At 41.8% G+C, this 13,734-nt stretch overlaps 2 protein-coding genes across 3 annotated transcripts in view; both read left to right on the top strand.

Moving 5' to 3' along the window:
- Nucleotides 1-13,734, top strand: part of LOC125263285 — a 1,003,076-nt gene that overhangs the window by 792,122 nt on the left and 197,220 nt on the right. The gene's annotated exons all lie outside the window — the stretch shown is intronic.
- Nucleotides 1-13,734, top strand: part of LOC125263293 (band 4.1-like protein 1) — a 134,003-nt gene that overhangs the window by 86,603 nt on the left and 33,666 nt on the right. The window contains exon 4 of the mRNA XM_048182304.1: nucleotides 9,666-9,770. Coding sequence (XP_048038261.1) covers nucleotides 9,666-9,770 — 105 coding nt within the window. The remainder of the gene's footprint in view (nucleotides 1-9,665; nucleotides 9,771-13,734) is intronic.

Raw genomic sequence — 13,734 nt, 5'->3', positions numbered from 1 at the left:
TCCACGGGGGGTATGCGCGTATAACCCTTAGCCACCCTGCCATCAAGGGTGGTGAGGGAGGAGGACCCACCGACACGGTTTTGGCCCATAAAAGGTGCCGTCCACGTGCCAGTGAGTTCTTCATGCACCTCCGGGAAGAAAGGAACCGGGGTGGGGGGCTGAGAACCAGCCCGGGCCACCCCGAGATACCAATCATCCAACCTCGAGGGTTCGGACACGGTGGAGGATTCCACACGAGCCCAACCCTGTTGGCGGCCCGGGAAAGCATAGCCATCATTTCCGGGTCCGAATCGGGCATAGTTGTCACCCCTGAGGGAGGCAGCTGTGCCGAATCATCATCCCCCGAAGTGTCAGGCTCACCCGCCGATGCAGTGATCGACATCCGGTCATCTTGGGGAGCTCCGAAGGATACGGATGGTACACACCTCTGGGGTGGTCCACCGCGTTCCCCCGGCAGCTCTACTGGCTGTGGAGTGCTGGAGGAGTGAGGGTTCCTAGGGGGTTGGTTCCCCGAAGGGAGCGCGCTCACTGTAATCCTCAGATCACCAGCACCGCTGCCCGAAGCAACCCTCTGAGGAGGATTGGAACGAGGCAGCGGCACCGGGACTCCGCCCATTTGCAGGAACTGGAGTCTAGATCGCAACTCCGAGATGGTCATCTTCCCACAATGGGTACATGACTCATCCACAAATGCCGCCTCAGCGTGCCCAGACACTCGATACAGCGTTGGTAACCATCCCACGGTGACAGTTAACGACCGCATCCAGAAACACACAAGTAGAACGACATCTTTAAAAAGACGCAAATCTACTTGTGCAAGCTCTTTTAGGGACTGAACTCTTTTAGATGCCGAGGCACGCAGGGGAATAGCCGCTGCAACACAGACAGGGAATGTGCAGCCTGTGGTGTGCACTCTCTCTTTGTAGACGCTACCTCTTACCAACTGTCAAAACAGCTTTTGAGCGCTCTTTAAGCGCACCGTCACCAGCCGTAAAAACGTCTTTTACAGCTGGGAACAGCTTTTAGTTGCTGCTCAAAAAAGGCAAAACAAAGGAAATAAAAAAGAAAGAAGAGAGATCGACCCCGCTGCTGTGCTGTCCTCCTGCACCAAACGAAGAGCAGTCTGATCCAGAAGAGCTGACTCGTTTTTGTTTGTAAAACACTCGCTCATAGACACCACTGTGTAGTAGGTTCGGCTCCAAAGCTAAAAGCTGAAGATGCAACGCACCTGCTGCTCATTATATATCTTTTGCATATTGATTCCATATCAGACATTTTTAATGGTTTCAAAGATATCACATTTCCAGCCCTTAGCCAAACCATCGCATTTTTGCTGGGCACTTCAGCATTGCTATCCTGTGTCACTACTTGTGAATTATTTTGCAATGTTTTAGATTTTGTCACAGACCGCGCAGAGGGTTCTGGCACGCAGTATGGTGGAGGCTTCTCTATTGCAGGACATTTGTTCCTAACTACATAAGCCTGTTTCTTTTCTGGCCCCTGGTCCCAAACCTTTTTCATGTCTTTCCATACATCGTAACTTTTTGTCATATAATCCACGTTGGATCTCCCCATCCTTGCTTGACTAGACGTTTAGCCAATTGCATATCTTCCTCTGTAAATGAGCCCTCCCGTGGGTATGGTATTTCAATTTGTGGTCTCATTTGCTCTGATCATCCCGCCATATTACTGACGTATGGCTCGGTGTAAAATCCCTGATTATTTCTTAACATGAAATCAACTCGAAATCAACCCAACCTCAATTGCTGTACATGTATCGTATTGCGACCAGTGGATGGTTTGGTCCTATTTTAGGCTCACACATGACTTTCGTCCTGATCGCCTCTAAACCACCTTCTTCTATTTGGGTGGTATTCTAATTTTGGGCTCTCGCCTAGACAGTCCAGTGTTTGCCAAACTGCTTTCGGGTTGCCCCTAAAACACCTTCTTTTAGGTCACAATATATCAACATGCAATAACAATTTAAATTATTTTCATCAATAATCAAATATAAAAAGTTTTTTTTTTTTTTTTTTTTTTGAAAGATAAAAGTTGCGCTGCCGTGATCTGAAGTGCAGTGTGATCAGTACCGCACCCCCTAACCACCCCAGTTAATAGTTAATAAAAGCTACCGAAGTGTCACAACAATGGAACCGTAATTCCACCTACAATTGGTGATTCAACCAAATCACATTTCCACGCTAATAGCCAATTAAACTACTGTTTCCAGCCGAAGTTTAACAACAATGGAAAAATTATTCCACTAGCAACTAGTGATTAAACAAAATCACATTTCCACGCTAATAGCCAATTAAAACTACTGTTGCCAGCCGAAGTGGAACAACAATGGAAAACTGAATTCCACTAGCGTCTAGCGATTAAAAACCTCATATTTCTCATAATCTCATATTTTTTGCGAGATGTTTTAACACAGGATCCTACAGGGGCAAGTGTAACATATTTCCTTCAAGAAATATCAGAAAACACTTACCCCCTTCTCGTAGGTCCTCCGATCCCCGTGAACGTGTCTATGGTTTTCAGTAAGTTAGATCTCAAATGGGGATACCATCAGTTGGAGCTGACACCAGAGTCAGGGCTGTGGTCGAGGCTCGAGAACCGCAGAATGCCTCAGAAGTTCTGAGTTTTCTTGGACTCGTTAATTACAGTAGCAGATTTATTCCACAATTTGCAACCTTGGCAGAGCCCTTGAGATGTCTTACCAGAAAAGACTCAAAATTTGTCTTTGGTCCTGAACAGAAAAGTGCATTTAACACTCTTACAGAAGAACTCGCAAAATCAGGAACTTTAGCATATTTTGACAAAGATGCACGGACCCAGGTTACAGCTGATGCCAGTCCTGTAGGGTTGGGGGCTGTATTGATGCAGCGTCAAAAAGGACAAATGGTGCCAGTGTGCTACATTAGTAGAAGCCTATCAGACTGTGAGAGACAGTACTCCCAGACCGAGAAGGAGGCCGTTGCCTTTGTATGGGCCTATGAGAAGCTTCACCCATACGTCTATGGAAGACAATTTGACCTGGTCACAGACCACAAGCCAATTAGAGTCAATCTACAGTCCATGCTCTAAGCCCTGTGCCCGCATTGAGCGATGGGTCTTGAGTCTTCAACCTTACAACTTTAAGGTTGTCTATATTTCTGGAAAAAAGAACATTGCAGATCCCTTGTCATGACTTCTTGGAAGAACAGCAATGAGAGAAAAGAATTTGCATGATTCGGATGAATATGTGAGATTTGTAGCCATTAATGCCACCCCTGCCATCAAAACACTGAATCCTAGTCGTGGTGGATTACTACAGTAGATATTATGAGTATTGCGACCGCGAAAGTGATTGACAGCCTGGAGAACATATTTAGCCGACATGGACTTCCTGTCACAATAAAATCAGACAATGGCCATCAATTTAAATCAGTCAGAAGGACGTGACTGGCAAAAGGAGCTTCGGAAATATGCTACAGTATACAAAGGAATTGTACATAATACAACAGGCAAAAGCCCTTCTGAACTTCTGTTTAAACAGAAAATGAGAGGTAAGCTTCCTGAACTCACATCAGTGGACAACAAAGATCTCGAAGTTCAAAACCATGATGCTGAGAAAAAAGGGAAGTAATAAACTGTATGCAGATGAACAGTGCAAAGCAGAGGACTCAAATGTAGCTGTTGGAGATCAGGTTCTGATAAGGCAGAAAAAGACGGACAAGTTTACCACACCTTTCAAGGCAACACCTCATATGGTGGTCAGCAAAGCTGGGAACAAAATAACTGTTGAGTCACCCACTGGAGCCCAGTACAGTCGCAACACAGCATTTGTGAAGAAATATGTGGAGAGGGAGAAAGGAAACGAACAAAGTAGCAAGACATTAGGAGAGGTTGACCGTTCGACAAACTCAGAACAACAGATAAGATCAGAAGTTTTACAGAAACCTGTGCATACGGCTGAGTGTTATAAAGACATGACATATGTCAAGCCCAAAAGACAAAAGAAATTGCCTCAAAAACTTGCTGACTTTGTCATTGGTTAAATTCGTCAGTGCAGGTTGGATGTAGACAATGTTACTGACTTGTTCATGGTGTGATAAATAATAAGAATTTTTTTTTGTGTGTGTTTGTGTTTAGAAAGCACAGAGACAACAGTTAAGTGTTAAGGGTCTATATCTGACTTTGGAGGGGATGTCATATATTAGAATGATGGTCTGTATCTTTAATATCTAAGTGCACTATGCATTATGGGACCAGATGTTAAGTTTAGGAGGTGCGCATAAGGAAGTAAAAGTTGCCATGCAGAAAACTGTCAAGTGTGCGACTGATTTAATTCAGTAGAGCATATGAGAGACATCTGAATGCACTAAGAACAGATATACAACAACATGGGTGGGATGTCATCTTTGGAAGATGCAACTCACACCCATGTAAACTCTTTTAGGAGATTTGCTCCCTCTTGGTGCTGAAGCACATGGGGGGGAAAAATTGAGGCAACACTGACAGGGAATGTGCAACCTGTAGTGTGCACTCATTCTCATTGAAAGCGCAGCTCTTACCAGCTGTAATAACAGCTTTTTAGCGCTCTGAAAACGTGCACTGTCACCAGCTGTAAGAACAGCCTTTAAGCACTCACTGAAGGTGCATTCACACAAACGAGAGGACTCGATCACCGCCGTAGCGCCGTCACACAAACACCAATAAAGAGAAAGCTTCTTCCTTGAAGAACTGGCTCCTTTTTAGAAAACACTGCTTGCAGATTAGAGACAGGAACAAAATAATCAATTGGCTCTGAAGCGAAAAGCTAAAGATGCAATGCACCTGCTGCTCATTATATATCCGCGCAGAGCAGCTGCTGCAAATAATTGCATACCAATGTGCATTGGCTCATTTTATTTGCACTCGAATTAGATTAGCCTCTCTAGCGAGATTCCTATTCGTCTGTCTGTCTGACGTGCGTCGAACGTGACCGACTGAATGGGAACTCAACAGTTCATTGTGTTTTTGCTAATTTCTGTGCATGATGTCAATCTAATGCCACACCCACCACAATAATGAGTTTTAAGTAAAAAATTTAATTTTCAAATGAAATCTCACAATTCTGACTTTTTTTCTCAGAATTGCGTGATTGTGAAAAAAAAATACCTTTTTTTCTTGCAATTGCAAGTTAATATCATTTCTGAGAAAAAAGTCATAATTGCAATTTGCAAGGTAAAAAGTCATAATTATCTTTTATTATGTTTTTATTCCACGGCGAAAATCTTTCATAGTAGTGTGAGGGGTGAACGCAGCACTTTACAGTGGATGGGAAACCGTGTTGTATTGCTCCTGCGTCACATAACGTAAACTGCATTTATGACAAAGAACTACACAGATATCGTATCAGTAAATGCACACACCTTTTCTTCTTAATTTAAAATTGATTTAAATTGATTTAAATTAATTTTAAGCTCAAAAATTTTAAGTTATCTCCAAGACCCTCTGGAGAATCACTGGCCTAAAAATGTTTCTTCAAATTAGAGGAATAATTAAATGCCGATATCACACTTGAATTGATGCTTAAAGGATGTGCTTACACAGCAGCCATAATTAACAAGCAGTTGGCACCATCTACTGCTGTGGTTAATATTTACTATGCGTGATTTAAATTTGACGGGAGTCAGAAGACCGATTACTCTCTCCCTACAAAAAAATTAGCATGTAACGACCAAAACCGGAGGGAAAATAGCATAGTAAAGGTAAATTTACATCACTTAAAATGTACTCAACTAAAGGTACACGATTTTTAAAGTACTTAAAGTACAATTTCTGATAAAAAAAAAATAATATGTACAGTACAGTACAGTACTGTACATGTACAGTAATATGAGTATTTGTGTTATTTCACACCCCTGATGACCACATCTTATATATGAATCATATTGGCTCATATTTTATTTGTGTAAGATTATATTTGCTTCATTGACTCCATTTCTTCGCCTGGCTTATATAATAACCATACACTAAACTAACAATAATAGTAATCTAACAAAAATAGTAATAGTAATCAGCCTGCTGATGATGTCACCCTCTCACTCACGGAAGTTTGTGAAAACCAGTATTTGGACAGAAAGTCAATGGAAATGGCATCCCAACCACACATATAATCATTTATCCTGTGGTTGGTTGCAGCTGTCGACTAAAGACGTCTAAAGCAGCCACCAGAAGACGTATTGACTAGAAGACCCCCCAAAAAATCTTGTGCTGCAAATTGGTTAGGTGTTTGCAGGAAGGAGCCTGGCCACTTAACCAGGAGGGCCCACGCAGCATCCAATGGGAGCAGCCCACAGCGTCAAATAAGAGGCCCACACCGACAAAGAAGGTGCAAGTGATTCAAACTGCCCGACCAGGAGGGCTCACACAGCATCTAACAGGAGCTCAATGCTCACAGCATCGGATGGGTCAGCCCTGCCAGCAGTCCAAAGGTGAAAGCATGGCTGTTTTAATGGGGAGGGCTCGCAGCATCTGATGGGAGCCTGCAGCTCACAACATCAGACGGGTGAGCCCCACTGGCCATCAAACAGTGTACATGTGATTTTTTTTAAAAAAAAACTTAAAACACCCACACAGCATCCAACAGGAACTACCTGCTCACGGCATCAGACAGGTTGGCCCCACCAGCGGTCGAACAGGGGCACACAAATGGGAGGGCTCACACAGCAATCGACGGGAGCTTGCCACTCATAGAATCGGACCGGTCAACCCCACCAGCAGTTGAACAGAGGGGTGTATGAGATTCTCACTGCCTGACTGGTAGGGCTCACATTGTATCCGATGGCAGCTGGAGCTCACGGGATCTGATGGTAAGCCCTGCTTGCAGTCAAATGGGATGCCTGCTTGAGTAGTGGTTTCACGGGATTGGGTCTGACCATTTGTCCAGGAGGGCTCTCACAGCATCCAACGGGAGCTAAGGGTGCTTGCGGCATTGGACGGGTAAGCCCCACCTGCAGTTGAACGGGGGAGTCCACTGCATTCGGTTATGAGGACTCGGCCAGCATTTGAAAGAACAGGGCAAAACTGTAACAAATTGACCCTGTCACTGCCTCTGGGGAGCTCTCACTGCATCTGAACAGGAGAGCTTGACCAGTGCTCGAACAGGGGGAGCCTACGGTTGCTGTTGTTATTTGAGTTTGCTGTGTTACGTAAATCATGGACTGGTTAACTGATGAGGGCTTGATGGACTTTTTTGATAGGAAAACGTTTTGAATTTGAATATCGAGGTAAATTATACTTAATTTGTCTTCCAGGAAATGTGAAAATATCTTCTTTTGCTTCCATAAGGGAAGTACTAAATGAAAAAAATCTGATATTTAAACAAAATAAGAAAAATTTGGACTTCTTCATCTTGTTCAAAAGTTTTCACCCCATGGCTCTTAATGCATCGTGTTTCCTTCTGGAGCATCAGTGAATGTTTGAACCTTTTTTAATAGTTGTGTTTGAGTCCCTCAGTTGCCCTCAGTGTGAAAAGATGGATCTCAAAATCATAAAGTCACTGCTGGAAAGGGTTAAAATATGCAAAAAATGCCTGAAAACTTAAGATTCTGCAAAACCTGGAAGATTTTTCTGAAGAACAGAGCTCAGTTTAACTGCTCAGAACAAACAAGGGAGTCATGAACAACCATCACAAAAATTATTAAGAATCAAGTGTATGTAAACTTTTAAACGGGGTCATTTTATAAATTCAGCATTTTTTTTTTTTTTTTTTGTCTTGTGGATTATATGTAAACATCTTTTATGTAAAATATCTTACTCAGGACAGTACAAAATAAAAAAAAAATAACATGCATTTTGTATGATCTCTCTTATTTTGTTAAAATTATTCACATTTTCAAAGATTCTGCAAGGGGTATGTAAACTTTTGAGCTCAACTGTAAATGAAGTAGCCTTTTTAGCTTGGTCTGTTTGCTTTGTGTTGTTTGTAGAGTGATAGCCCAGGCGAAGGGTGGAGATATATTTAGTCAGTATATCTAGAGTTATGGGTTGTCTGGCATCTGAGCAGGAAGGTTGGGTTCTTTAAGTACCTTTGATAAGGAGGGAGATCTGTGCATTGTTTATCTCATGGCAGGTTGTGCCATAAATTAATTTCTGAAAGAATTGGCTTCAAATTAAATAGCCTCTAATGGATCTTGCTTGTAGGCATTTAATACTGTTAAGTTAATAATTAAATGTTGAGATAGAGGGTAGGGAAAAATCGGGAAATGGCAGATTATACATGATATGGAATGTCTTAAAATCTCTCCAAGCTGTCAGGAATGATTGAAGGGATCTGGGGGCTTGGAGGATGGAGCCAAGCGATGTGTTGAGAAGAGGTTTTAGCTGGAGATTTATGGGAAGTTCAGCCCTGAATACTGGGTACTGTGTACTGAATTTACACTGCCCTCAGGTACTGTGGATAGGGTTTGATCTGCCTCCAGAGCCATCAGCCTGAATTTCTGAAAGGATCTGTGCTTTGTTGTTGTTGGCCACGGGAGGGGGTTCCAGGGCATTGGCATTCGGTGGGATGATTTGGGTTGGTGCAGAGTGTTAGGAGGGAGGAGCGGGGCCGAGGTTATTAGTGGAGGCAGCCTCATGCTTACTTTGGAACAGGGAGTGTAGCGAAGGAAGGAAGCTGGGGAGGGAAGTGTGGTGTCTTGGCTTGCATTGCCTGTGGAGGCATCCTCACACTAAAGGCTACTACTGAAGCTGATGGCCAAGGGTAGGAGAGAGGGTTAGAAACAGTGGAAGAAGGCAGCAACATCTGGGTCTGCACCACTAGCAGAGGCTTCACAGAGATGAGAGAGGGTTAGAGATAGTGGGAGGGAAAGATAGAGATTGGGAAGTTGAGGGAAGGCAGACATGGAGGGAGGTAGACATTGCGATATTAAGTGCAGCTGCATGAAGAGCTGTGCTATAGGGTTGAGCAGAGAAGGAAGGGGAGTGAGGCTTTTGGTGACGGAAACTGGGGCGCGACCCAGGCTTGCTGAAGACCAAGTGCTCTGGTCCTGCACTCAAGAAGGGCCAATGAAAGCCACAGCAGAACTGCAGCACAGTGGTGTTTTGTGAATGAATCTGCGGCTTTGAATGAATCGAGTCAATGATTCAATGACCCATTCATAAATACAGCCACATGCTTCTCTACTGAATGAATGAATGAATGACTCAATGGCTCATTCATTAAGACAGTGACTTACCGCCACCTATTGGGGGTGTTAGTTTCATATTTAAAGGTATTGCTTTGTTTTTACCATCATTACATAACTCTATATTGAACATTTTTATTTGAAGCATTTTTATAAAGGTATTTATAAAGGTTAAAAAAAAAAAAAAAAAAAAAAACACTGGAAAATCAGTTTAAGTGGGCAAATATTTTCCATTAACGGAAAAGGTGTGACTGCAGTCTAAGTGGAAGAGAGGGATACACAGAAGGATGTATATAATTGTATGTTTGAAATAATTTTTTTCATACAATATGACAAAAAAACTTTTGGCAAGGGGGTAATCAATCTCTGATTCACACCAATCAATCGAATAAACATGTGAGAAAACATCTATAAAACATTGCTATTGCTATTGCTTATACTGCCTGCTGACTGCATAATTTATCTGTATGTTTTACCCCTACCACATTTGTGTTTTGGATATGTTCGCAGAAACAGTGTAAAGGGCAAGTTCTTCTGGATCGTGTGTGTGAACATCTAAACTTGTTGGAGAAGGACTATTTCGGCTTGATCTTCACTGATTCTGACAGTCAAAAGGTCAGAGAGCCATTCCAAATACTTCTATCATTACCTCTCAGACATATTTCAATGTTTTAACCTACATGGTCGAAGATTCACAAATAATCTCTGTAAGATCACAGTTGCATCACAACAATTAAATGAGAAGAATAAAATGTGTAGATTTAGAATAAGAAAAAAATGTAGATGGGTAAGGAAAATTAGCTTAATTCAATCTAACATCCGAGCTAAAGCAGCTACCTTGCTGTATCACTGTCCAGTCAGTCATCAGTTTCTCTCTCTCTCTCTCTCTCTCTCTCTCTCTCTGAGCATGCTGAGAGTTTGTGGTTGAGAGTGGTGTTGGGTGAGAGTGAAGCTGTGGAAGTTTACCCTGTATGTGCTGTTTTTTTTGTTTGTTTGTTTGTTTGTTTGTTTATTCTCACTTTTTTTTCTTGCATGGTTTGGTATTAGTTTATTAATCCTGCTGAAAAATCCAGCATAATTCAGCTTGGAATCCAGGCTGGTTTATGCTGTTATGCACCTTTATTTATATAGCACTTTTTACAATGCAGCTGTGAATATGTGTAAAACAACGTCAATAAAAATTGACCTATATTTATAGCCTGCATGACGTCATTGGAATGTGTCATATGCGAGACTATAATTAGATGTGCCGCAGGAGCATCTTCAGATATTTTTCCTTTTTCAGGGAACAGGTTACAGTGAAGTAACCTGAAGTAACGGGGCATTCCCTTTCAAAAGCTACACTCGAGCTGCGCTTAATTCAGCACTATGGGAACGAGAATACCCACACCGCCGCACTGTGTGTCCAGACCCCCAAGCTGTGAAGTGTGTCACAAAGCGCAGAGAGTCTCATACACTAGCTGGCGATGTTGACTCAAGGATGCAAGAGCCCGGAGTAACATGAACATCCAAACTATAAAGCTTTATGAATGTGTGTGCAGAGGACCAACCTGCCGCATCACAAACATTTTGTAAGGGGGCGCCCCCGCCAAAGCTCTAGAAGAGGCAACCCCCCTGGTAGAATGAGCCTTGATGGCTGTTGGCGAAGTGTAACCACGCGCCTCATAGGCAAGGGCAATAGCATCTCTCACCCAATGTGACATGGTCTGTTTTGTGGCAGCTATGACAAACGAATAGTTACTCTGACTTACACCACTGGCTAGTGTGGTGGACGTAGGTCTGAAGATCTGACAGACTGGACACAGTCTGTGAAGTCTCTCCTGCTGTGAATGGCTTAGGGCAGAAGGGCAGAAGGCTTCGAGAGTGACCGGATGCAAGTTCGAGAAAGGAACCTTAGGCAGATAGCCAGGATGAGGATGCAGAATAGCTTTCGCCATTCCTGGGGCAAAGTCTAAGCAGGATGGCACAATGGACAGAGCCTGCAAGTCCCCAATTCTCTTTAGATAAGTTATAGTCATTAGGAAAACTCTGAAAATGGTTAACAGCTTGTCAGAAACTGACTCTTAATGGTTCAAAGGGGGTCTCAACCAGGCACTCTAGGACTATTGCTAGGTCCCATGAAGGGATCCTGGTTCTAGAAGGAGGCTTAAGCCACCTAGCCCCTCGAACGAAGCGAGAGAGCAAGACATGCTTGCCCAAAAGCACCCCATCAATCAGAGCGTGCAAGCCGAAAGAGCAGCCACCTAAACCCTGACAGTGGCGGGGAATGTACCTGTTGATAATTTTGCCTGCAGAAAATCCAGAACTGTAGCAATTTGGCAGTTTACTGTATCTGCATTGTGTGCAGTACACCATCTTTCAAAGACACCCCATTTGTTGTTATCAGGGCTTAAAAACGGAAAAAAAAATCAATCGTTCCACTCCGAGCAGAATCGGTATTTTAACGTTTCTGTTCCAGCGTTCCTTCGTATTATAAACGTTCCGAAACCGGTTGATTAGAAAAAATAACGGTTAATAACGTTATTTTTATTTGTTTATTTATTTATTTTTAATGTAGCCTACTTAATAATAATAATACGTACAGCATTTTATTTATTAAAAAACAGAGAGGCTATTTGCCGTCTTACGCCTGTTTCACACATAATCCGTCTGCAATGCGTATGTGTTGCTGAAGCAGGAAGCGGCCATTGTGCTTTCACACAGCACACGTTTGCAGTGCGCTATGAGACTTACTGTCGACACCAACAGCCGACGAAACTGCTTCCCATGCCTTTTCCTTCGCATTCAAATCTTTGTACAATACATTCTGCGGGTCATTCAGAATTTTATGTTTTTCCACCTCAACGATGAGACGAGTGTCATCCATGTCACCTTGTTTTTGCATAGGTTGGTTTAGGTCCGCCTGTCACGTCATTGCCTGCTGGGATGCGAGTTTCCCTCCAACGATGGGGAAAAATATATCTGATCGCATTATGCAAGTAAACACTGTTCATTTTTTTAAAATAAAATAATTGTTTTGAAATGATACAACTGAACTGTGAAATTGAAATGTTTCCTTTTGGCATGAATATAGCTTGTTGCTGGCATGGCGTTAAATCATTAAAAAAAAAAATCTTTATGTAATGTACTAAATGTACAAAGTAGTTTAAATGTGCATAATTTCTTTTTTTTTTTTTTTTTTTTTTTACAATTTCATGTCAATCCATGTTCATTTTGTCCACACACAATCTGCAAAAATAGACTCGGTACGTAAACAATCGCTGCACTGCTGCAGACGCACCACTCCTGGAACGCAATGACGGACCGCAACCGCATGCAGTGTGAACGCTCTAATCCGTTAACATGGGTGCGTAAAAAAATACGCAACGCATACGCACTGCAGACGGATTATGTGTGAAACAGGCGTTATAGCAATTCTGCCCAAATGTAAAACTATTAAACAAAAGGAAAAACAATGGATTATAAATTAAAGTATTTTTACAAGATATTTTAATGTTTGCTGCATGGTTAGTCGCATAGTCGTCGCATTTTATTATTATTACATTCAGAAATAATGATAATAAATTTCGGTAAATAAAGTAAAATGTAAAAGTAGCCTATAACTACATAGCTTTGTTTATAATGTTTGTAAACATAAATTATGAACAAAACTGCCCTATATTATTTTACCTATCCACTTATGTACTCCACAACAAAACCTCTAAAATTAACAGTTGGACTATTCAGGCTAAACGTCAAGCCAAAACGAATAAAAAAATCTCTTTTTTAACACCATTCCAGCTTCTATTTCTATATTCAAGGCGAGAAACAGGTTTATTTATTGGAAATAAAACTAAATAAATGCAAAACGAATTAACTTAAAGTGAATCTGTAGCCTACCTTTCTCATTCGGCACGAATCCAACTGTTTTCATTTTCGAGATGAATGCTAAACTATTATTTATTATATGAGCTTTGTACTTCACTCGCATTATCGACGTAAAACATCATCCTTCACATAACAGCACAGTCAGGCGGTGGTCACGGGGGGTAAACGGCAGATTGCATTACAGAATTGAATTGAGCAGTGTAACGTTTGTTTGAATGCATTTTATTTTAATATTTAACAGGCTGCGATATCAAGTAAGCAATGCAAGAATTAGTGTGTGCGCGCGAAGCGCCGGCGCGAGCACTGGATTTGTTTTCCTTCTATCAGTAATCAGTCTCTGTAATTTATGGTCATACAGGTAAAAACAAGACATAATTCATACATTTACAAAAGACACTCAAATAACGAAAACAAGCAGAATGTCTGATTCCTTTTCTATCTTTGGAGTGCGCCACAATGAACCACTTTCGTTTTGTTAATCTGTAAACTTAATTATTTAAATGAAATATTTCGCGTAGCCTATAGGCCTAAAATTTAATATTCCCTTTTATTTTATATGTGTTATGTAGGTAGGTCTAGGTTTCTCCGTTCACAGAAGCGCTGCAGATGCGTGATGTGACGTTGAAAATTGTACTATCCTGTACATTTTCACTGGTTTCAAAACGCACAACAAGCTGCATATTACTTGACATTCATTTTCACTAAAATGTAG

This window comes from Megalobrama amblycephala, linkage group LG2 (genome assembly GCF_018812025.1).
Source record: "Megalobrama amblycephala isolate DHTTF-2021 linkage group LG2, ASM1881202v1, whole genome shotgun sequence".
In the NCBI taxonomy this organism is placed as follows: Eukaryota; Metazoa; Chordata; class Actinopteri; order Cypriniformes; family Xenocyprididae; genus Megalobrama; species Megalobrama amblycephala.
The sequence above is the reverse complement of the archived record's forward strand: the minus strand, read 5'-3'. Positions and strand labels throughout refer to the sequence as shown.